Below are 22,702 nucleotides of genomic sequence, written 5' to 3'. Positions count from 1 at the left end.
TGTGGCTGCAATTTTGTGGCAGTACACATATCCTTCATCACCATCTTTTGGACAGTCCAAACTTATTTACAGACTTTTCAGCATTTTTTGTGAGTTTTTTTTGGAATATCAAAATATATTTGCTTTCATTTATGTCATATAAGTCTCTCAAGTAGATCAATATCAAAGATTGTATGCATATACTTTTGTTTTCATTGTCATACTTTCCTTTTTTTTTTTTTTTGTTAACTACCACTGTCCAAAAACACGTGCTTCAGTTTGATTAGCTTCACCACTGGTGCACGTGTGTGTTGTCTCCTGCTTGCCTCTGCCGGGTCAGAGTTGCATAAAGTGGTATAGAAGATGGATGGATGCTTGAGATGCTCGCAAATATGAAATAAACCTGATGATTGACAGATGCGGAGACTGATGAATGGCTTTTACTGAGCCGTTTAAGCACAGTCTATCATTATCCCTGATGGCAGACCGCACTGTAAAATGTGAGCATCTAAAGTTTATACACTGAACAATATTGTGTGGATTTGCCTTGAGAGTTTTATCTCGAACTCGTGTTGGAGACGAACTGTCACTGTATAGTAAAAATGATCCTTTATGGCAAAGCTAAACATTCATTTTAAATTCACAATGTGTTTATCTCCATTTATAATATGCAGCTGTATATCAATATTTTATTTCAGTTTCAAATTAATGATGTGGTTGATTGTTCGATGTGGGAATTTACAACCGTGCTGTAAATACTTGGCGTGTTTAAAGATAGTCGTTTCTTTTATAGATACAAAAGCTGCTGCAGTTTTAAATCTTTTAAATGTTGAACCTTTCTGAAGCAGCACTGGAGAAAGTGCTACACACAAAAACATGAGAGATACACAGAAAAGTACTGTACTTTAGTGAGATTGTAAGCTCTTTTCCTTCCCTCATCAGCATAATTAAGTGTCATTTTTGTAAAAGCCACAGTCATTAGCCGTGTCACACTTTGTTTAATTAGCCTACATTGGGTTGTTAATCTGATTGGCAGGACTGACAGATAGTGGCTGCACACACACACACACACACGCACACAATCCAACATATTCACTCATACAATACAGACAAAAACTGTCTGCATGCAAAAAAAAAAACCCAACTATTGACCATGACCGTGATTTCTAATAGCAATAATGAGCTTTACTTCTGGTTCAGCGTTGGAGGATAATAGAGACTTTTTGAAGTGTTTGTGCGTGAGTGCGCATCAAATGAGTGTGTGACGCTGATTACTTATTGAGGCTGAGAGTTTTTGTTGACCACATTTTGTGCATTTTAAATGGATTTCACAAGCGATCTTACGCTTATTTGATATCCGTGGCTTTCAGATTCGCAGACAGGGAGGCATCCAGCTGCTGGTGGACCTGCTGGACCACAGGATGAGCGAGGTTCACCGCAGCGCCTGTGGAGCCTTGAGGAACCTGGTGTACGGCAAGGCCAACGACGAGAACAAAGTGACCCTGAAGAACTGCGGGGGGATTCCCGCCTTGGTTCGCCTGCTGAGGAAGACCGGCGATGTGGAAATCAGAGAGCTGGTCACAGGTAAACTGCCCATGACTAACTTCTGCTTCAAGCCCGAGCATAAATATCAGGTATTTTTCAGCCTCACTCGATGCCTGTACGGCCTCAGGAGAGGTTATAATGGTATTTCTGTGTGTGTGAGTGTGTGTGTGTGTGTGTGTGTGTGTGTGTGTGTGTGCGTACACATAATTCCCCTGATTATTTATGAATACAATCTGACTTGTGGAAATACAAAAATTTGCTGCCAAACTGCTCCCTCTATTACACACTGACTCACAGTCTGAGTATATTTGAGGATTTTATTCACACAGCTCAAAAAAATAATAATTTTTTTTTTTCTTATTTGTTTCTGTTGTTTATCTAATTGGGGTTATCCCTCATATTTAGAGACTTGGTAGACTTCTGTGTGACTGATTACTGTACTGACTCATTTTAATTACGCTGATGTGGTAAATTCAAAATATTTAATTTTCCAGTACTCCAGCAATGACTCACCAAATTACACACACAAACATAAAGGACTCTCGCGCACAATTTCCAGAGAAACATGGGCACTCCTACATAAAACACCGACTGCATATTCTAGTAATATTTGGCATTCACCAGTCTCTTTAAATGTTTGAATTGGGCGACTTTACTCTTTGAGATTTTTATAGATTCAACTTTTTACTAAATGGACGCTGCCAGGGAAGGTTACTATTCACTTTGCAGAAAAGCCAAGGCTGTTCATCTCAACCTCCTCCGGATGCCAAACAACTTAACATTCCACCTGAATGATATTTAATATTCCATCTGCTCAACAGACTAATGGGACTTAAAGGCATGACTGCATGAAAAAATGCAGAGGAGGCAGCGCAGTGTTGGTGATGAACATGATTTATCCTTCAAGGTGTTTTGTTGCATGTCCTCTTGTTTTCATGGTTAAATGGGGAAGTTGTGTTCCAGCAGAAGATTGATGGTATTTTTCTTCTTGCGTTGGCCGTTTTGTGTAATCATAGAAATATTTGTTTTTTTGCTTCTTATTCAAAACCAAATTGTGCAGTCGCTGGTCAATCTCATTTTGACCTCGAAGCCATGAGCATTCAGTGCACGTTCACACTTACTCCACACCGGTGCACACTCACAAATGTGTGTAAGCGAACGATGTATATATTAATTTTTAACACCTACACAACCTCGCATACACACAAGACATGAGTTAATATAATTGTATCTATTTTTTTTTTCCTGATGTATTTTTTTCCAGGGGTATGTGAACACGTATATGCAAATCCATATCGCCCAATAAATGTGTAATCTCAATATTCAGCTACAGTTATTTCCCGGTCTGACATTGTTTCTCCAGCCTCAGGACAGGCATTATTGATGAGCGCAGTGCAGCACGTCTCCGCGCGTGAACTGTGCACATGTGCCACAGGGTTTGAGCCTGCAACGCTTACTATTTCTGATAGTAATGAAATTCAGCGGGTCGTATTCAATATCTCGGACGGTTGAATCAGACTGAGCTTGCATTAAGTAGGAAAACTGTGATATACTGTCAGAAGTCGATCACTGTACCTTAAGGGCTACAGCTGCATGACAGGGGAGCGGTGCCCTGTGGTAAAACCCCCGGGAACTCTGTACGTTTTTGTGGATTTTGTGCAAACAAACACTTTTATTTTCAATTTTACTTGATAAATTTATATTAATTTCAAAAAGTAGTTTTTTTTATATATATAATACATACATATGTGCATATATATTAATTTTTTTTCAATGGCTAGTCAACAGTGGCAAAAATTATTCACACTTATATTTATTTCATCTATATTTTACCTTTGTAAATTATTTTGCTTTTCTTTAAAAAAAAAAAAAAAAATAGGGGAAATGCATATTAATGAACATGCAGCCTCAATTTGGATTAGCAAGCCAAACAGTAAACAAAGCAGTATAACACAGCAATACTAGACACAGCAGGGGGAGATTAAAGTGTGAAATAATTGGAAATGGGTATTCTCTTCATTTCATGTCAGGTCTAGCCACAGTGTAAGATGTTAAAGTGCTAAAATGCATCTCATAAATATCATATTCATTAAATGTCCCTTTTTCCCCACTACATCCATAATTAATTTTAATACTATGGCTCACATGTGTTTGTTTGTTTGTAAAATCTCGCTTGTGTCAAGATAAGTAAGACACGAACAATCTCACACAAGAGAACGGACGTTTCAGAGCAGGTGCAGCATTTTACTCATAGACAAACAGACTCAAACCGGCGCACAAAGCCAGACGCTGCACCTGCGTGCGTTCACACGGTATAATGAGTTAAGTCCTGCGGGGCCTCCTCACGTTCAGTTTGACTCCTGACCCCGCCGTTCCTCGGTGGGACGAGCTTCTTTCTCGTTCGTGCACGTTCACGCATGCTCACACTCGTGCGTCCCCATCAGCCTCCCGCTCTCTCAGGAGAAGTGGAGCCTGAAGATCACAACAATGACAGCCACTGAGCCAGCACGGGGCTCGGCGTCTCCCTCTGCGAAGCCCTCAGATATTTGCAGCAGCCCACTGGAGAACGGTGCCGAAGAACCTAAGCCAGGAAGGAAATATTTTTCCTAACTTTATTTGCAAGTTAAATGTGAAGCCGTACCAAAATGACTAATGTTGTAGAGAGTGCAATACAATATACACGACGCTGAAGTGCACGTGTCAGAGAAGGCAGCTCCGAGACTGGGCCTCCTGACAGCCTGCCACATCGGAGAGTAGAACTAAAACGCTGCAGAGAGCCAGAGATTAGGAAACACAGCTCCGAGACGGGGTGTGTGGGTCTGTGTTTGGTATGTAAGCAGATTAACAAGTGAATTAAACACACCGCAAGTCAGGCTGTATCATATGTTGAGCGCTGACTTTCATAAATAGTCGACTCACACTGACACGCTGTGAAATTCTATCCTCCCCTCTCTTTTTTCCCCAGCTCGTCGAGTTTTCGCCCTTCTCGGGCTGCGTTTCGCCTGCCGCTTGCAGAGCAGTTCGCTGCCACGCGAGACTCTGTTCACCGTCGTTCTTTTGCATTGAAATCCATACTTTAATTGCTGCCGTGCCGGCACAATCGTATTTTAAAGTGTGTCTTAATTTGCTTTGTAGAGCACCCTGCTGGCACTGGAACGCAGCACTCAACAGTTCCAAAAATTACTTAGTAATTCAATTAGATTTGTAGTTGAAGTGATTTCTGTCGTGAGCTAAGCACAGTCATTTAGGCATTGGCTCGAGGAGCCATTCCCATCTGGATATGGCTGAAGGTCAGGTACGTCCTGGACAATTCACCAAATCAAACACAAAAAGACACAGATTCAGTGTGTTTTAGAAAACTCTGAATTTTGTCATGTTTCTTCCTCCTGTGTCGTATGAAGGGATTGGACCTCAGACCTGACTTTATCATGTTCCTCTCGGCCTGACGTTCCCTCCCTCCCCAGGGCTAAATGATCTGAGAGGAACCAATGGCAGTGACTGCTGGGGGCTCGTGACAGGCAGTGGCGCACTCTCACATGACAGTGGCAGACACAGTTCACAACCAAGGAAGTGCTTGCATTTGAGTCACAACAAATCAGCTTCTTCGTAAGTGTGTCAGTGTTGTCAGCCCCATCAAAACACCTCCCTCTTCTCTGTGTTTAGGTCTAAAGAAACAAGCCAGGGTGTGGGATTCTTTTTTCTTTCTTCCTCCTTCTTCTTTTTTTTTTTTTTTTTTTTTGGTTTGTTTTGTTTCTTTTGTGACCGGAGGAACCTTGCCTCCACAATTTATCCTATCTCCCAGTTGGTTGTGAAGTTTAAATTTAGACCAGCTTTATTGGCTTCCTGGGTCTCCGCGTGAGGTAGATAGGAAGAAGTCAAGGCTTCCGGGCCTGTCTGTCAAAGTCCGGTCGATGTGGAGGCTTTGGGTGTCAATAGGAGATGCTATCCTTATTCACCTTGATGCAGCGGACCGTAGCCGCCGCCGCCGCCGCCGCCTGCTCCAAACTGACTCTACAGCTGAGAAGCAACTACTGAGGGAAACGTTGCTCAAAAAACTTTTTTTAAGTTATGTTATAAGCATTTCTACACCAGGTTATTCTTATTTCCGAAAACATCATCACGCCAGTGAAAAAAAAAACCTTCAGGACAACAATAGAAAATGGCTAATATTCAAAACAACAGAGATCATTTACCATCAACAAAGAAACACTAATTTCTGCACCACTTCACCAAAATCCATCATATCTTCACAGACTAGTGTTAATGCCACAGACCGGAGGCAACCAAGAACAAATTGCAGTAATTACAGGAAGAATTCATATTCTGTTAACAATCGGACATTGTGTGTAGAAGTAATTATCTACTTTTTTTTTTTTTGTTCAACTTGCTTAGCCTTGGTAATTATCAGAGTTTGGCCAAGTGGCTAAAAAAACAAACTTAAATACAAGGACAGGATGGGATTCGCTGCATGTTATCGGAGGGGATACTCCTCTGCACAGTGATTAAAGCTACTGAACCAGCAGATGAGACAAATCACAACAAATAAATATACGATGCAGCCTAAGTGAAGCAGAACTGTCACTTCTGTCTGTCATGTGTTAACTCTAAATTCACAGTTGTGTCACACACTGTCGTGTTTCAGACTGTGTCTGTAGTAAGAATAAATGCTTTAAATCAACTTTTGCACCTAAAACAGACATGCGATGTCTCATTTCTCAATTACTGTAAGGTGAGAAATTTAAGTTGGCACATGTCATACACGATCCAGCAGAGCGCTTTTCCACACAAGTTTGTATCTCAATATATGAAATATTTAGAGCGGGAGTCTCATGCTCTCTCGATATTTTCACTTATTCTAAAAATGCCACACAGGCAGCAACAGTTTTTTTTTTTTTTTTTTTTGAAGATTTTGCACAAACTTTTTTCATGTCTCCTCTTAATAAGCATCTCATGACCTTTGTCCGGTGTGATATTTGATGCTTTTTGCTTTTTGAACCGGACTGACTCTGAAAGCAGAACACTCTAAAAACAGCAGCTCGTTTGCGACCAACGCTTTCCTGCTGGTGGGAGCTGATGTTAGCCACAAACCGAGCAAGGAATGCAACCTGGAGTTCTGGCAGCGGCAGTTTTTATCCACAATGCAGGACTTTACCTTGTGCTGACAAATGTTTTCAACAAACCCCAACTGCCGGAGTCAAAGTTATATCGCCTGGGGTTAAGTCAGCAATTGTTAACCTGCTGTCACCTGAAATGTTATCCGAATTCAGGTATTTTTCCCCTCATTCAACAGATTTTTGTAGACACATTGGCTGTGTAATTTGTCGTCTGTGGCTCTGCTCATCACCGGGTTCTGACCCAGCGGCTAACTAATTCACACTGAGCCACACAGATGAAGGCTGTTTAATAAAACATCGCCACTTGAGGCCTAACAGGTCTCACTCTCCCCTTGCATGTCACACACTCATTTATTCATGAATTCATGCAATCATCTCCCCTTTTCCCCAAACCGCCCGGCTCCTAGGAAACTGTCTGTCAAATGTCTGAAGGGAAGGAGTCAGAGGAGGGAGAGGAGGGAGATAAAGGGAAAGGAGGGAGAGAGGGAGAACACACACACACACACACACACACACACATTCTAGTATGATGTCATTGTCTACTGGTCACCTCATGCTATACCCATAAAGGTACTAGGCTTAGCGAAGCATTGCAGATCTATGTTTCTAGAGCAGGGACGTGTGTGTGTGTGTGTGTGTGTGTGTGTGTGTGTGTGTGTGTGTGTGTGTGTGTGTGTGTGTGTGTGTGTGTGTGTGTGTGTGTGTGTGTGTGTGTCACATTGTCCTTGCCCTAGAAAAGCTGAACAGTCTACTCCTGTGTTTTACCTTCTTCTTTTATGTGTCTTTAAAATGAAATTAACACTCCAACCCCAAACTCTCTCATCCTCATCATGTGTTTCTTCCTATTATCTCCTAGATCCAGGTTAAAGAAGCAAACCTGTGTTTTGTTTTTTTTTTTTTTATGTGAGCCAACTATCACATCCTTCATCAGATTCAGCACCATTTCAATGTGGTTGTAGTTGTGAACCAGCGACACTCACTAATCCAGAAATAGACACAGACAGAGAGATGTTTAAAAGCTCTCGGGTTTCCATATGAAGTGGTTTCCCTCGATATTCCTTTACATTAGGGGGTGCCCACAAGGCCTGTTTGTGTTTTTGTGGGTGTTTCTAGCTTAATGTTTTTAGTCGTCTCTGTTTAGAAAGGAACCCGTACGAGCGGAGAGACTGGAGATGTGAAACAAGAGGCCGATTAGTGAAAGTGAAAGCAAATGTTGCCACGCTCGCACACAGACACTCACATGTACAGCCTCGGTACAAGCACTTGATTGCTGCCAACAGCATACAAGGTCATCACGTTATTATCACCCTCCTCTTCTTGTCCTCTGCAGCTCGGTCTCTCATACCCTCAGTCACATCCACATGCTGCTCATCTTTTATTGTCTGCCTCATACTTGATTCTTTGCTTTTTAACTTAACAAATACATTTGTTTTTATTTCTGTTTATGCATCCATCATGTTTTACAAACTTAGAATAGATATTATTTGATGTTTTTGATTTATTTTTTTTTAATTGTTTAGTTCCTTACATTCCAGTGTGTGGAGATGTCTTTTCTTAAAGCTGTTTTTTGTTTTTAAAATAAGAAAGGCGCTTCTTGCCTTGTCACGTTGTCCTTTTTCCTTTAACTTCAGTTTTGACTTTTCAGCTGTTTAACCTTTTTTTGTTGATAAATCTTTGACTCATACATTTTTTTTTTTTTATTCCCGTGTCCTTTTCCATCTCTTTCCAACAATGCCTCTACAGCAGTGTGTGTGGCATGATTCAGGGAAGCTTGATTTATATCCAGTGCTGGTGACATTGCCCGCCGTGACCCTATTTACCATCTCCATCTTTGCCGTCTATATATTTTGACTGGCTCACAAAGTTGAGCGAACTTTGTAGCGGGTCTGCCCGAAGACTTTATTACTTCTTTTTATGTATTTATTGGTCCCTTAACGCCAAGTCAAAAGGTGGTTCCACGAAGATTTTCAATATTGTTGCCATTTCAAAAGACAGACTGGGTCTATATAAACCATGCACAAAGAGGGAGGATTTATTCCTGGACTATTTCTTTGTCGCTATATGTATCTTAAAAATATTCCACTGTTCAAATCAATGAGAGTGCATATTGGATAACTTAACGAACAAGGCTTGCCTCCGTGTTCATATCCCTCGGCATACGGAGTGCGGTGCGCCTTGAGGTGCGCCCGCAGTTCTAACTTGTGTGCTAACAGAGCAAATGAATGACATCTGTCATCCGGGACCGGATCAACATCTGGAATCTGACATGAGATGCAGTGACCTTTGACACTGCAGCTTTTCATGGTTTGTTCGATGAAAAATGCATCACACGTCTTCCCTCTGTCGTCTCAATCTGTTCTCATCTAAATCATCGCTCGTCTCCTCCAGCTCTCTTCTCCTTTATTAGTTTTTTTTTTTTTTTTTTGTTCAGTTTTGTGCACTTCATCTCTGTCACTGTTTGTCCAACACATTTCACTTGTTTGTCGCCATATTTATTTTCCTCTCTTGTTGGGTGGAGGCAGCAGAGATTAATTAACATATTTACAATGCAGAAATGCTCATACAAGCCCGCGCGCGCAGGCAAGCATGTGTGTGTGTGTGTGTGTGTGTTTTGCGAGTGATCAAGGGTGTCACAGCTGACCAGCGAGGCTCGCGCTGCCACCCGTCTGAAGAGGCATCTGGTATTCCATCTGACAAGAAGGAAAAGTGTGTGTCTGTGTGTGAGTGCCTGTACATGTTCGTAGCGTTACAGGAAACAAGCGCACGTTTGGCTCCGCGCGGTACCGTGTCCGTCCACGTGTTTCCATTTGTCATGCGTACAAACAGACATGTACATCTCTGGATTTCCATTGACTTCATTTGAATGTGTGTATTTGTGTGTGACGTGCATGACATTGTACCTTGAATGTGATTTTAGTTGGACAGACTCAAGACCGACGACTCCAACAGACATTTTTTGGAGTCTTATAAATTGACCCCTTTAAGACGTCCTTCATTTTATTGTATTGAGGCTCGCTCAAAAGTGTTTCAAGTAGAGAGGAACTTGCTTTTCTGTGATGTGGCAGTACTCTAGAAAGGTCTCTCTCAGGTCAGTGTCCTTATGAGTTTTGGTTTGTTTTAATTTCTTTATCCAATTAGAAGGACACACTTGAACTGCGCTGACTCCCAACGTGCAATAAAGTCCTTGTGACACCTCTGAACACTTAATGGAATCATTTTCGTTATTCCATTTGCTTCTAAAGAAAAAAAAAAATCAGCTCAGAGGTTAATGAAGTATATTAAATTGAATGATTATTTCGATCCATGATAGCTGGGCTGTATTGTCCATTTTATTCTACAGAAACAGTAAATTATTCTTGATGGAACACTTCAAGAAACCTTCAAGGAAACCATGCCGTTGAAGGATGCACAAAAACCTAAACCTTGAAACTTTCTCACCTCAATAAAAGTCTGTCATCATCAATTAAACCTTGCTATTTCAGAATATCTACTGTAGAATTAATGACAATATAAGGCTGTTTTTGTGGTTTTGCGTTCTCGACTATTTTCACCTCAGAAACTGTTTCATGGAAATAACATGAAGGTTTGTTCTTCCAGGCGTGCTGTGGAACCTGTCCTCCTGCGACGCGCTGAAGATGCCAATCATCCAGGACGCCCTGGCCGTCCTGACCAACAGCGTCATCATACCCCACTCCAACTGGGACTCCTCCCCCAACCACCACGATGACCGCAAGCTGCACCTGCACACCTCGCAGGTGCTGCGCAACGCTACAGGCTGCCTCAGGTACACACACACACACACACACACACACACACACACACACACACACACACACTAACACACACATACATGCTTGACAGGAGCATGCTGTTTCATACACTTATATTTGTTTCCACCTACTCAAGTAGTGCACATGAACACTGTGTTCCTTCCAGATTATTTGGATGTTTGAATCTGAATGTTTCACATTCGCAGCGATAAACAGTGTATAGTTTCCGCTCTCTCGTTCTACGCTGATTCGCTCGAGCTGTCGCTCTCTTTCTTTTGCAAAAACTTTCAGCAAGTGGTCACTATGGCAACCACTCCTGCACTTGTAGGAGCCCTTCGCGAGTTTGACTTTTCCTTTGGCGCACGTTGCCGATAAAGTGATACGTCGTCAATACAGCTCGAAATGATGAAGGACGACTTTCAGCTCTGCAGAGTGCTTTAAATTATCTTTTGAGAGCTGTGCTCGTCTTTTAATAAGTGTTTGCTTCAACAAACTGGATTCAGTTCAATCAGATTTCCCACTCACCTGAAATGGAAGGAAGGATGGAAGGATGGAAGGATGGATGGATGGATGGATGGATGGATGGATGGATGGATAACACACTCTCCAGTCACTGGACTCAATGCTATTTTTCCACAGTTGACTCTTCTCTCTTTGTTGCGTCTCCCCCATAAAATCATCGTCTTTAAAGGTTACAAGGTTAGAAGTACAAATCCCAGACAAATTTACTTGTATAAAGCATCGTTGTTCGAAATGATTTTCACGTTCACCTTCTCTGCGCGTTGTGTATGTTGGAGTTCAAGTAATCCTCCAGTCTGCTTCTGTCAGGTTTGGAAATATTTCAGCAACTGGTTTGTCTCCAAGACTTTGTTGTGTGGTCTTTGGTCCAATCTTGAAAATGTTTATATCAAAATCCAGCTTTGTCACAATGAATCAGACAGCACTATAGCTTGTTGATTCTGAGTTCAGCTGTCTTTAGATGACGTTTGACTATTTGATGACTTTTATTCATCGAAAATGAGCCCTGTGCCTCGAGCACATAAACAATATTTGCTCATCTATGGACATAAATTCTTACAGAGGGTAGAAACGGTTGAGAGAGAGAGAGAGAGAGAGAGAGAGAGCTTCCCGTCCATTTGGCCGTCTGTCTTTGAACAGCGAACTCAATCAACCACCAGCAGCCTGTGGATTAAACCTCACCCCACTCACTTTGCAGAGCTTCTCTCAAGCTGTTTCCAAGGTTTATCTCCAGCTATTGAATGCCTCTCAACAGAAATTTAAAGCTGCTCCTGAGATGTTACGAGTAGGTTTTTGTGCACATCCCCATAACTTTGTGTGCAAGAGGCTCGGCTGCGTACACAAATATTTAAAATGTCAATAACATTCTAAACATACTTTAGTGAAGACTCCAGTAGCTCCAGTCTGTTTTCTGTTTTTATTCTTTAAATGAAAATACAAACCTGCACAGTCTTGGCCATTTTAAAATCTTAAAAGGTTTTTGGATATTTAAATGAGATGATGGTTACTTCTGTAGTGAGACTTCACTGTCTGCCAATCAGGATGCAGAAAATAATTCATTTTCTTTAAAAAAAAAAAAAAAAAAAAAAAAAGTGCTTTTTTCTGTTCTGCTGGTTGGAGCGTCTGGTAGTGGTTGGCAACGAGAGATAGATGATCGTGGTGCTTATCACATTCATGATTTGCCTTGCTTTATTACCCATACTGCACCTCTCTTTTATTCCTGTGTAACTCCACCATGATTGTCAAAGAAAGTAATGGCGGCAAAGTCATTCTGCTCTCCATTACTTTTGGTGCACTGTTTTTATTTCACCTCAGAGAATTTACCAAGTGCACCACCTGTGATTTCAGTTCTAAATTTTAACTACGGCTTGTACGGCTTGTAGCGCCTGGTGTGTCGCCTGCATGCAGTTAGAGGGGGTGCTGCATAAATACGCATTTGGATGGTAAACTATGGGGGTAATTTTTTTCATTACGAAGCCTTTGTTGCCTTTTGTCTTCTGGTTTTTCGCTGTGGGGGCCTGCAGGACAAGATGATTATACACAATAACGCGGTATCACAAACACCTGAACTAATCTAATCTAGTCCACTAACAACTTTGTATTTGCAATAAATATTACAGCGGGGAAAACATATTATCTTGTTTTGTGTTGGGATGAGTCAGAGCAGTGCTGATATAACTCTGGTATTTTTTAAACTATTTTGCATAATAGCATTTGCATTATTCTGTTTGGTGAGAAAAAAAAAATATTTTGCCTTCTTTTTTGTGAAACATCTTTACATATGAAAGGATATTGACATCCAAGACAATGAAAAATTTATGAAAAACACTTTTAGAAAGCTTTTTTTTTTATAGACACAGAGGTAAAGACACTGTGCTCATTGCACAACTACAGAATATGTGTAGCTGTGATTACAAACTTGCTGTTCTGTGTAATATCTGTGAAATTTATTCTCATCTGCAGTTAGAAGACGTGGAAGCTTATACTCCACGGATAATGAGTTTTGTATGTTAAACGAGCTATGTATCCTGGGAGCTACAATTTGCGAACATCTAAAGCAAACACATTAATTGAAATTTCTTTGGCGTATTTTTTTTCTTCTTTTTTTTTCCCAGGCTAGCGGAGTTGAAACACTTATTACAAATCATGCGTTCTGCCTTCGCACAGAGTTGGCGCAGTGATGACTGCTGAGATATCGCCTTCCTGTTGTCTTGTGAAGGCGTGTCTAGCCTTCTTGAAAGGGAAATTGTTTGACATGGCAGGATCGTATATCTTTACCATCCAGCACCTTATCAAACCTGGCGTCATGCAGCCTTAAGGCCAGTCCCAGCTGTTAATTCCAAAGGCAGCATACCACCATCAAAGACTGCACAGATATTGGAAATTTGATCATTTTTAATTCTTTTTTATTCCATCATAGTGTTTTGTTCCAAAAAATACTTAAATTAATTCAATTTTTCCAAACTAGGTTTTGCTAAGTTTACTTTTGTAGGTTTCCATCATCTTTGTGTCACTGTTCCTTCTTTCCCATTGATGTGTTCACGGTGCTTTTTTTTTTTTTTTTGTGCGTGTGTGTGTGTGTGTGTGTGTGTAGGTACATAAAGATGCAGGGGGAGATAAATGAGGCTGTCACGGCATTTTATCCACGCTGTGAAGTTACAGATCAAACTATAAAGGCTGGTAAAGAAGAGGGGGTGGGAGCAAAGGAAGTTTGGGAAGATTATCTAATCGTCTCAACTTCCTTCTGCTCCCACCCCGACTCCTTTGTTCTAGAACAATGAGAAGGAGAGAATAACACAGGGTAATGAAGGTGTTTCTGCAGCCCTCTAGGGTTGTTTTCTTTCCCGCTATCTTTTCTAGGGGTTAAAGTGACACAGGACCACAGTGTTCGGGTCCCAGTGTACCTCAGCTCAATTTCAGACCTCTCACCTCCCTCATTTTCCGTTTTGCTGTGTGTGTGTGTGTGTGTGTGTGTGTGTGTGTGTGTGTGTGTGTGTGTGTGTGTGTGCTCGTGTGGCTGTGTCATGCATGAAAGCAGGTAGAGACTCCATCCGTCTTTCTTTGTGTCATTACGCGTGCGGACATGTGTGTTTGCTTGAATGCGAACATGCTGCGTGTCACCTTGGGAATATTTATATATTCACGTCGACCGGTGGATATTTCTATATGTGCACATCTGCGCTCACACATTTGGAAAGGAGTCAAACAGAATCAGTCTCTGAAGCTGCAGCCGGTGATAATAAGAACTGGTGGGAAGGCATCAGGTGTTTTCTTTATGGCTGCATCCGAGGGTGTGAATGTGTGTCTGTGTGGGTGTGTATGGGTGCGGATACGCGCGAGTGTGTTATGAGCCAAGCAGCCAATGATGCCGAAGGACCCATATGTTTCCTCGTCAAGCTGTGGGCATTTAAGGATCCTTCCTGTTTGCACATATAACCATGAAAATATGAACCTTTCTTTTGTAGAAACATGCCAAATCATTTAGAAATGAAGAAGTTCAACAACTGATTGTTGTTTGATGATACTTCAACAGTTTTTCTAGTAAAAATAGGACATAGAATTACTTACTGTCAATTTTAATTTAATTTGATTGAAGCACAATGTACAGTATGGCTTCAAGTTTCTATAGTTAAGAAAAATCTTCTAGATTTTTTTCATTGGTTTTTATCATCTTCTCAGTATCCCATGCGTCTCTGAATGCTATTCCAATAAGTGTTTTTAATGCACAAAAAATACCTTAATCCTAACTTTTTTGTTTTTATGTGTGTAAAATCAATGTATCGCTTTTGTGTACAATGTTACAATCGTGTCACAATTTAGCTTGCACTTCATATTTTTAGACAACAGTGTCAGCGAGAAGCACTGACTGGGAGGAAGAGAAGCTTTGAGAAGAGTGAAACAAAAGTGTTTTGCATGGGGAAGATTTGTACAATTCAATCCAGCATCTGTTTTAATCTTCATGTGAGCTTCTTGTGTGACCGTCACTAAGTTTGCGCTTTTGGTTTGGAATTAATTTGACAAAAATAATAAAAGTAACCAAATATGCTTAATTGTCTGATTAAGGCTGAAGCAAAGTTAGACACTGTGTACTTTCAAGGATAGAGAGATAAAAACACAGCTCTGTTTCTGGACTGCTTTTCCTCGTCCCTCTGGGTCCAGTGGCGCCCCTCATAGACCTACATTCATATAAGATCAAATGAACCTGTTACACAGCAGCTGTTTCAGTGACCGCTTGAAATTTGCTTAATTAAAATTCATTTGTAACAGCAGAACCGATTTTTGGGCTCGTGCGCGGTCTCTCGATGAAACTGGTGGAGAATCAGAAACACTTCGCAGCGCAGCGCCGTTCTGGGGCTCGGTGCCGTGTTATCAGGCCAGACACAAGGTCTTCTGTTGAGGGGGTTTCCATATCCTCCGTTCAGAGGCCGTTTAACTCCCCGCAGGATGTTGGTTCGCTGCCAAGAAAGACACAGGCTACCTGCAGCCTCAGAGCTGTGTGTGTGTGTGTGTGTGTGTTTGTGTATTAATCAGAAGCACACAATTTGGTTCGCTTCCAGCTTGTTGCCTTTTTGATACCGACAAAATCATGCAGGAAATGCTGAAAATTAGGAATGAAGCATAACTATTGTTAAATTGTTTCAATCTTACTCGCAAGCAAAACTAAAATTACAATGTAATACCAAGCATAATTAGCAAAATGAGTACATTTTCCTGATATGCAATAAAATCCATGAACAAATGTAAAACAGAATTTTTCTATGTTAAAATAATAAGTGTTTATAAAAAGGCAAGGTTTGAATATTGACGTAATTTGCAGAAATACAATAGGAACAATTAGTCATGATTTTAAAGTGGGAAAGTAAATTAAATGGTTTGAATTTTACTCAAATATGAATTAAATGACATACTTGGAAAAATCTTCATGAATGTAAAAGCACCTAAAGTGCTGCTAAATTTCACTGATAAGATCATCTGGAGTGTGTTGCTTTGTTGTTGTTTTCTTTTAATAGTTGAAGCTCTTTTGAATATAGAAACGTGCAATGTTGGAGGAGTTTGTCTCCATATTTATTTCATCGATATTTATAGTTTTTTGTGTGTGTCCGCCATCTGGTGATGACCCTGTAATGCCTGCACCCTCATTCACACACATACACACACACACACATACGGTCAGAGGCTTGTGCAGAGCCGACACACACCAGCTGTTTGAGACAAAGTCACTCAGTTGTCACTTGTTTCTTGAGTTAAATTAGAGAGCCATCTGTCAGAGACTCTGTCATGTTCTCATCATTCTTCTGCGTGTCTCACAAGTCATGTAACAAACTGTTGAGAGTTCGGAATGTATGATTGCTCTGTGGATATTTTGCTTTGTGGAAAATATATGTATTTTATTCTTCCTTTAATGCCATCATTAGACAACTGAGTTAAAGAAACATAAGAAATATATGAAAGTGTTGCATAAAGCACCCACAGTTAAATGGAGCCATTATAATTAAAGGTTGGTTGAAGTGTTAAGTTGGAATAATAAGATATAACGATGTGCTGGGGGGGTTTTTTCTCGGAATATTTGAATTGTTGGGTGAAGTTCTGTATATTCACTAAAAATATCTGTGATAAAAGGGATGATCTCTGCATCCACCTATACATTTTAGATTAACTCCAATGAAAGTGTTTTATGTGAACTAAAGTCAATTAAAATGTTCTCACCTCGACCTCGCCGTTCCCCTACTGTTTTTGTTCCAAACTACGATTCATATTGGTGCCTTCCTCTTAATGACTTTTGGCCCAGCAGCACTCAAATATTTTTTTTTTCTCTCTAATTTGTTTTTAATTTGTTTCCCGGAAAACAGACTCCTGCCACAACACCGCCACATTTCTCTCCGTGAATCCTCCCTAAATTTCCCAAGAGAGCCCGCTAAATGCTGCGTATTACACTTAATGAAGACAGAAATGACTGAATAATGCACTTTAATGGGAACGTTACTATTACTCACACGAGTGTACGGCGAATTTTTTTTTGAAAACGTTTTCAGCTCGGTCCCCAAACCTGGCACGTCTCTGTTACTTAACTGCAGCTAAAACAACAACAACAACAACAACAACAACAACAACAACAACAACAACAACCGCTCGCGCTCTACAGGATGTTTAATCAGGTTCTGTGTCTTTTTGTTCCGTAGGTAATTATTTAATGATGCAGGCTAAATGAGATGAGTTGAATTAACGGGAGGCGACATCAGATAGGTGTAAGCCTGGAATGGACTCGTTAAACAGGAGAGCTTACCAGGTACATTTACAGGATTTCTCAGTCATCATCGCTCAGACGCACCTAAATAACACCGCCAACTGTTATCAGAGTGGAGTTTATGTTTTCACACATTCCTTAAAGATGACACTTCTATGCACTTTTTTTTTTTTTAACGGTCCTCTTGACGTGCTCTCTCGAGCGATGTCTACGTTCACAGATTATCACAGTTTATGAATCCCTTTTGTCGGCGTTAGAAAACTGACTCAAACAAGAAAGTCGGCATTGTGTGAATATTTTGTTTCTCTTTAAAAGAGCACTTAACACCTAAATGATGGGAAAGGGGGAGCAGAAAGGTATAATTTGTCATGGTTTCTCACACAACCGTGAGACAAAGTCGCACATGTGCACAGAAATCACACGCAGACACACACACAGAGACAGTAAGACTGATTTAAAAAAAAAAAAAAAAAAAGCACTGAAGTGCAGATGCATAAAGAAAAATCTCAGCATTCAGCCGTTTACCGTTGTAACTTGATCACAGCGTTGATGATCGTTATCGTCAGATGCTTTGATCCTTTCTCCGTAACTCTGAATCGCCCTAATAGAGGCTGCAGGAAGCAACGAGCCCGTCTGGAGCCGTTAAGAACTAGGAAGTACAGATATTTCTTCTTTAATGTTGGAAATAAAAGTAAAAAAAGACAACAGTACTGAAATACAAATACATGGAGACACTGCTTGATTACAGCAGCGGTGCAGATGTTTCATTACTTGCCTTTTCAGACACAACACAATTGTGGTTCACTTTAACCCTTTCAGTTAGACTGTTAGCTCTTAAAATATTAAAATACATATAATTAATCCTCTCACGTTTCTTTGGAATAAGTATTATACGTGCAGGCAAGCATCAAAAGTCCTTCTACACCCACGAGAATGATCAGACTAAAAAAACAAGCAAAAACATCGTCTCAATAGAAGAAATCTCAGCTGAAGTTAGCAAGGCTGAACACTAAAGCAGAAACTATTTCCTATTCTCTCGTTCCCTTTCTCACCCACTCATCTCCTGCCTTCAGTGCTTAAACATTAGCCAAGGTGAAGCGCTTTCAATGTTCTGTTGTTTCATATCGACTCAACGGAGGATTGTGTCTCTGCTAAACGGCGTTTCCATCTTGCTCTTGTTTGCCCATTAGCATTCAAAGCGGGTGAAAATGACTTGACCTTCTCCTGGAAGCGGAGAGCCGTGAACGTGAAGTTTTAATTGAGTTCTTGTGTCTTCCCCCTTCTCTCTTTTCTTTCTTTCTCATCAGTACAATTTATGTGTGACCTCGTCTCACGGAGCGCTAAAACAGCTGTGATCACTTTATTATGCCGCTGTGATGGATGAACTTATTCATTCATACAATCACATTGTCTCCTTGTTCGCGGCGCGATTGTCTCTCTAATCTGTTTTCCGGCGTTTCACCTTTAAATAACAATCCTCAACTCTTGTTACCAAACTTTAAAAATCGACTTCCTCATTCTTTTGATTGCTGGCTTTGTTTGGATGACTGTCAGCCCTCACACACCTCCGGAACTCAGGCGGCAGATTGGAAGTTCATTGCAGGATTATCCTCAGGTAAAAGTTTTTATATTTGAACGCCAGTCAATAAATATGAAGATATGAAGAACATAAAAGTCAGGAATGGGCAGGCGCGCAGTTGTATTGTAGCTGAAGGCCATAATGTGATGGCTAATGACACTGATATATTTGAGAACTTTGCTTAATGTGTCGCCATTACACTGCAGTCGCAGACATTATCTAAATGGCGCCAGATTGGGTCTGCCTGTGACAAATAGGGCAATTCTCAAAGGAAAAAAAACCGTACAGGCATAAATATGGTGATGTTTTGGTGCAAAAGCAAAATCAGCCGTTCGTGGTTAATCGTGTTTTAGCCTCCAGCACGGTCACCTGAGGCCTGTACGAAGAATCGGGCGTAACATATCCAGACCGTCTCTCCAGCCCGTCTCTCGCGAGGTCACGTTCCTAAAAATGTGATCGGCCAGGAGGCGGAGCTTTTATACTCTTTGATCTCTGATTATATCCTGTTGTACATCAGGTCAGTGGTTCCTCAGATGCTGGTATGTACTCATTTTTCTAAAATATATTAAATATAAATTAAATTTTAATTACGGTAAATATATATATTCTCATTTATCTAAAATATATTTAAAACTTATTTTTAACGTCAGCTATTATTTCAAGTAGGAAGTCTTGAAATTCAAAATAACTTGATGATTTGCACATCAGCACATTGCTGCACCGTCAATATCAGTAACTGCTTTAATATTTTCACTGTAACTCAGCCGCAGATGTTAAAAATCAGTAAAGCCCATTTATTACCCATGAATCCCCTCAGCTGGTGACAGTAATGTTTTTAGAGTTGGCAGCCCTGCTCTGGTTTATTAAAAGACACTTTTAGATATATTTTTCTGCTCTGCTGGTGCATTAATCAGCAGAGTAAAGAATTTATCCGCCTTAATATTTGCATTAAAATTTATGAAGCTGCACGATACTGATTAACACAAATGCAATTATTGTGGTCACTAAATTGTTTTAAGTGACTTTTAGAGCCAAAAGTCATTTTTGGAGCTCATCTTTCCATTATGCTGCAACACTGCTTAGGACAAAAGTTTAGGTTTCGTTAATTCAAAGTTTCCTGTGAGCTTTTCTTCGACATGTTCAGTATGGACGGAGCTGCTGCAGGATCGTAGAAATGAGAGAATCGTTTCAAACTGAGCACATACTCCACACCTCAGCTCCTTCCTCGCTTTATTGACACAGACAAATGAATCACTGTCTGGGACTGAGTGTTTCTGTATCACATGCAGCTCCGTGCTGAAACCCAAACAAATCCAGCCTCACACCTCCCACCTGTACTTTCCCTTCAGTCACATTTCAATTCATTATTTCTGTGCATCATATTGGCGAAGCTGGTGATAATAAGCGGGACAATAAAGTCATGTTATCACAGCGGCGTTGGTGTGAGTGCTGGCTGTGGAGTTCAGGCTCCGACTGACTAAAGCGCCTTTTTTTTTCTTCTCCCCGTTCTCCCTCTCGCTCTTTTTTTTTTTTTTTCTTCTTTTTTTTTGGGACTCAAGTCAAGTGCTTTAAATTGAAGTGAGCCTTCAGGGCATAGATTGAGACGTATCCAGCATTTTAATGCTCCCTGTTCAATTGTTTAGTTTAGGGAGCGCTGCCAGGTTTACCAGGTTTCTGTTTCTCCTTCTCTTTCTGCTCCTCACACCTCTGATTACCACTCTCTCTTTTTTTTTTTTTTCTTTCACCTGTCTTCCTGTTTTATCTTCCCCCCCTCAGCCAGCTCTCTTTCTTTCCCTATTTGTTAAATTCTTTCTGGTTGTCAAGCATACACGTGATTTTTTTTCTCCTTCTGGGTGTGTGTTGCAGGAATGTAAGCTCAGCAGGTGAGGAGGCGAGGCGGAGGATGCGGGAGTGTGACGGCCTGACGGATGCTCTCCTCTACGTTATCCAGACCTCCCTGGGCAGCAGCGAGATCGACAGCAAGGTGCGCACTTATACGCGACTCCGAGCGGCTCGGTGTTTCAGCGTTGAACGCGTATTTTCAACGTGAAATTGGTCCGCAAGAGAGCGTTGCGAGCAAACGCTGCGTGCTCTCATTTCGTCAGACGAAAACACTTTTCGGTGTTTTCTCCAGAAAATACAGCTGGGAATCGTTTCACTGTCAGCAATTTCAGTTTTCTGGGAGTGTTCACCTTTTCTACTGGTGTTATTTAGGGCAAATTAAAGCTGTCACCGCTGCTGAGGCATTCCTCGGTACCGGTTCGAGCCCTGCCGGTTGTCAGACTCGAGTGGGTTTATGTCCGCCCCGCCTGTTTCCGGGCGAGGACGTGTTCATGTCGGCGCGTATGTGGGTTCACGCCGCAGCACGTGCGGGTCAGTCAATACTACATAAACTGCGCCGTGGATGGCTGGCTTCTCAAGGTCTCCCCGTCTCCCAGCTTTTCTAAATGGCCGTCCTTAATCACTGTTTAAGTGCCCGCCCCTTCTCCAACCTGAGGACGCCACATTAACAAAGACTGACTGGCATCCACAGACCAAATGCTCACTGTTGGACTGGTGATTCACATTCGCCATGTGCTTGTTCTCTAGTGTCTTTTCCCTGCTTTGCCCAGACCGTTTCCTCCTCTGCTCATCTGGTTGTTAATTCGGCACATTCTTTCATGGATCATTAGAAATAAACCATTACAAAATAGAGCTCAATCATTCATCAACATGTAATTAATCTCCAGTTGGGCCAATTTGAGGATGCTTATTCGGGTGGTTTTTAAAATTTTGCAGAATCATCTTCTCGGAAATGGCAGGGGAGATTGTCAAGAATCACAAGCTGAGTCTGTTCAAGCAATGATGCAACTGATTTTCTACCAGTTCCAGCCTCAGCTGATGCACTTTTATAATCACTTCTGTCTTTGGCGGCAACCTAGTGAAGAAATTCCCACTCCGGATCGTCAGGACAGGTGTTTTGATCATCAGGATGGTTTTATAAGTTTTTATTTTTCTCTACTTCAGCCAGAAATACATAAAATGAGGCAATTCTCACTGCGATACTTTTTGAAAATCTAAACAGAATCTATCGTTCGCTAGTGATGTGGAGGTAGAAACTCAGTCGATTAAAGTATGGAACATTTAAAATGTTTCTCTGTCTATAACAACACGTTGCCAAGAGTCCATTCCCTGAAAAGATACAGTAATTTAAATTGATGGTGCACAAACTCAATAGACTGAGCACATTGTTCAATATACACAACCGACATGGAACAAAGGATTGTTTGGTGTTGATATTGAACAGCATATATTAGTATGGCTGTTACTGTTGGACTATTAGTGGATGTGCAGCGTTCAGTGCTGTGGACTGTGGAGATGTGGGATTGCCGCTGGTTTGAGAATCTCATCTTGACATCTCTCTGCCTTGAGAAGTGGCAATCAGACACCTGATTTTCAGCACCTTGGAGTGAAGATCAAGACAGCATTCAATTGCACAGAATATCTGTTTGGCATTGATAAAGAAGATTTGGGAAATCTTTCTTGGGTACATCTGAAATCAGCCATCCAACAAATGCATGCTCCTCGCAAATGCGATGCCTTTGAAAGGAAATACTCCAATGTTTTAAAATATTTTGTTTTGTCAAGAAGTCTTTTTGCAACCAGCACACATTCTTGAGTGTTTAAGTGTTTTCTTAAGAAACGCAACAGAAGAACCGCAAAGGCATTCAAAGCCAACATCAGGCCGCATTTTTACCCTCCGAGCCACGCAGCCACAGACAAAACCACAATAAACTGGAAATAACAGATCGAAATATGAAATGTCACAGTGAATTCTAAATGAAACGTAACTCCTCCGACATCGCTTTATAATAGCATGTGAAAAGAATTTCAGACACGAGCACGGCTCACTGGAGTGAGACGCTGTTTTGTTTGTTGTGTCTCTTGAGGCTGTTCAATTACACTCCTTAGT

At 41.0% G+C, this 22,702-nt stretch overlaps 1 protein-coding gene across 2 annotated transcripts in view; it reads left to right on the top strand.

Moving 5' to 3' along the window:
• The window catches only part of ctnnd2a (catenin (cadherin-associated protein), delta 2a), a 245,157-nt gene that overhangs the window by 178,324 nt on the left and 44,131 nt on the right, over positions 1-22,702 (top strand). For both annotated transcript variants that reach the window (XM_030099690.1, XM_030099689.1), the window contains exons 14-16: positions 1,350-1,563; positions 10,236-10,422; positions 20,617-20,734. In XM_030099690.1, coding sequence (XP_029955550.1) covers positions 1,350-1,563; positions 10,236-10,422; positions 20,617-20,734 — 519 coding nt within the window. The remainder of the gene's footprint in view (positions 1-1,349; positions 1,564-10,235; positions 10,423-20,616; positions 20,735-22,702) is intronic.

Source organism: Salarias fasciatus, chromosome 9 (genome assembly GCF_902148845.1).
Source record: "Salarias fasciatus chromosome 9, fSalaFa1.1, whole genome shotgun sequence".
In the NCBI taxonomy this organism is placed as follows: Eukaryota; Metazoa; Chordata; class Actinopteri; order Blenniiformes; family Blenniidae; genus Salarias; species Salarias fasciatus.
Note: the sequence above shows the minus strand (reverse complement) of the source record. Positions and strands in the feature narration are given on the sequence as shown.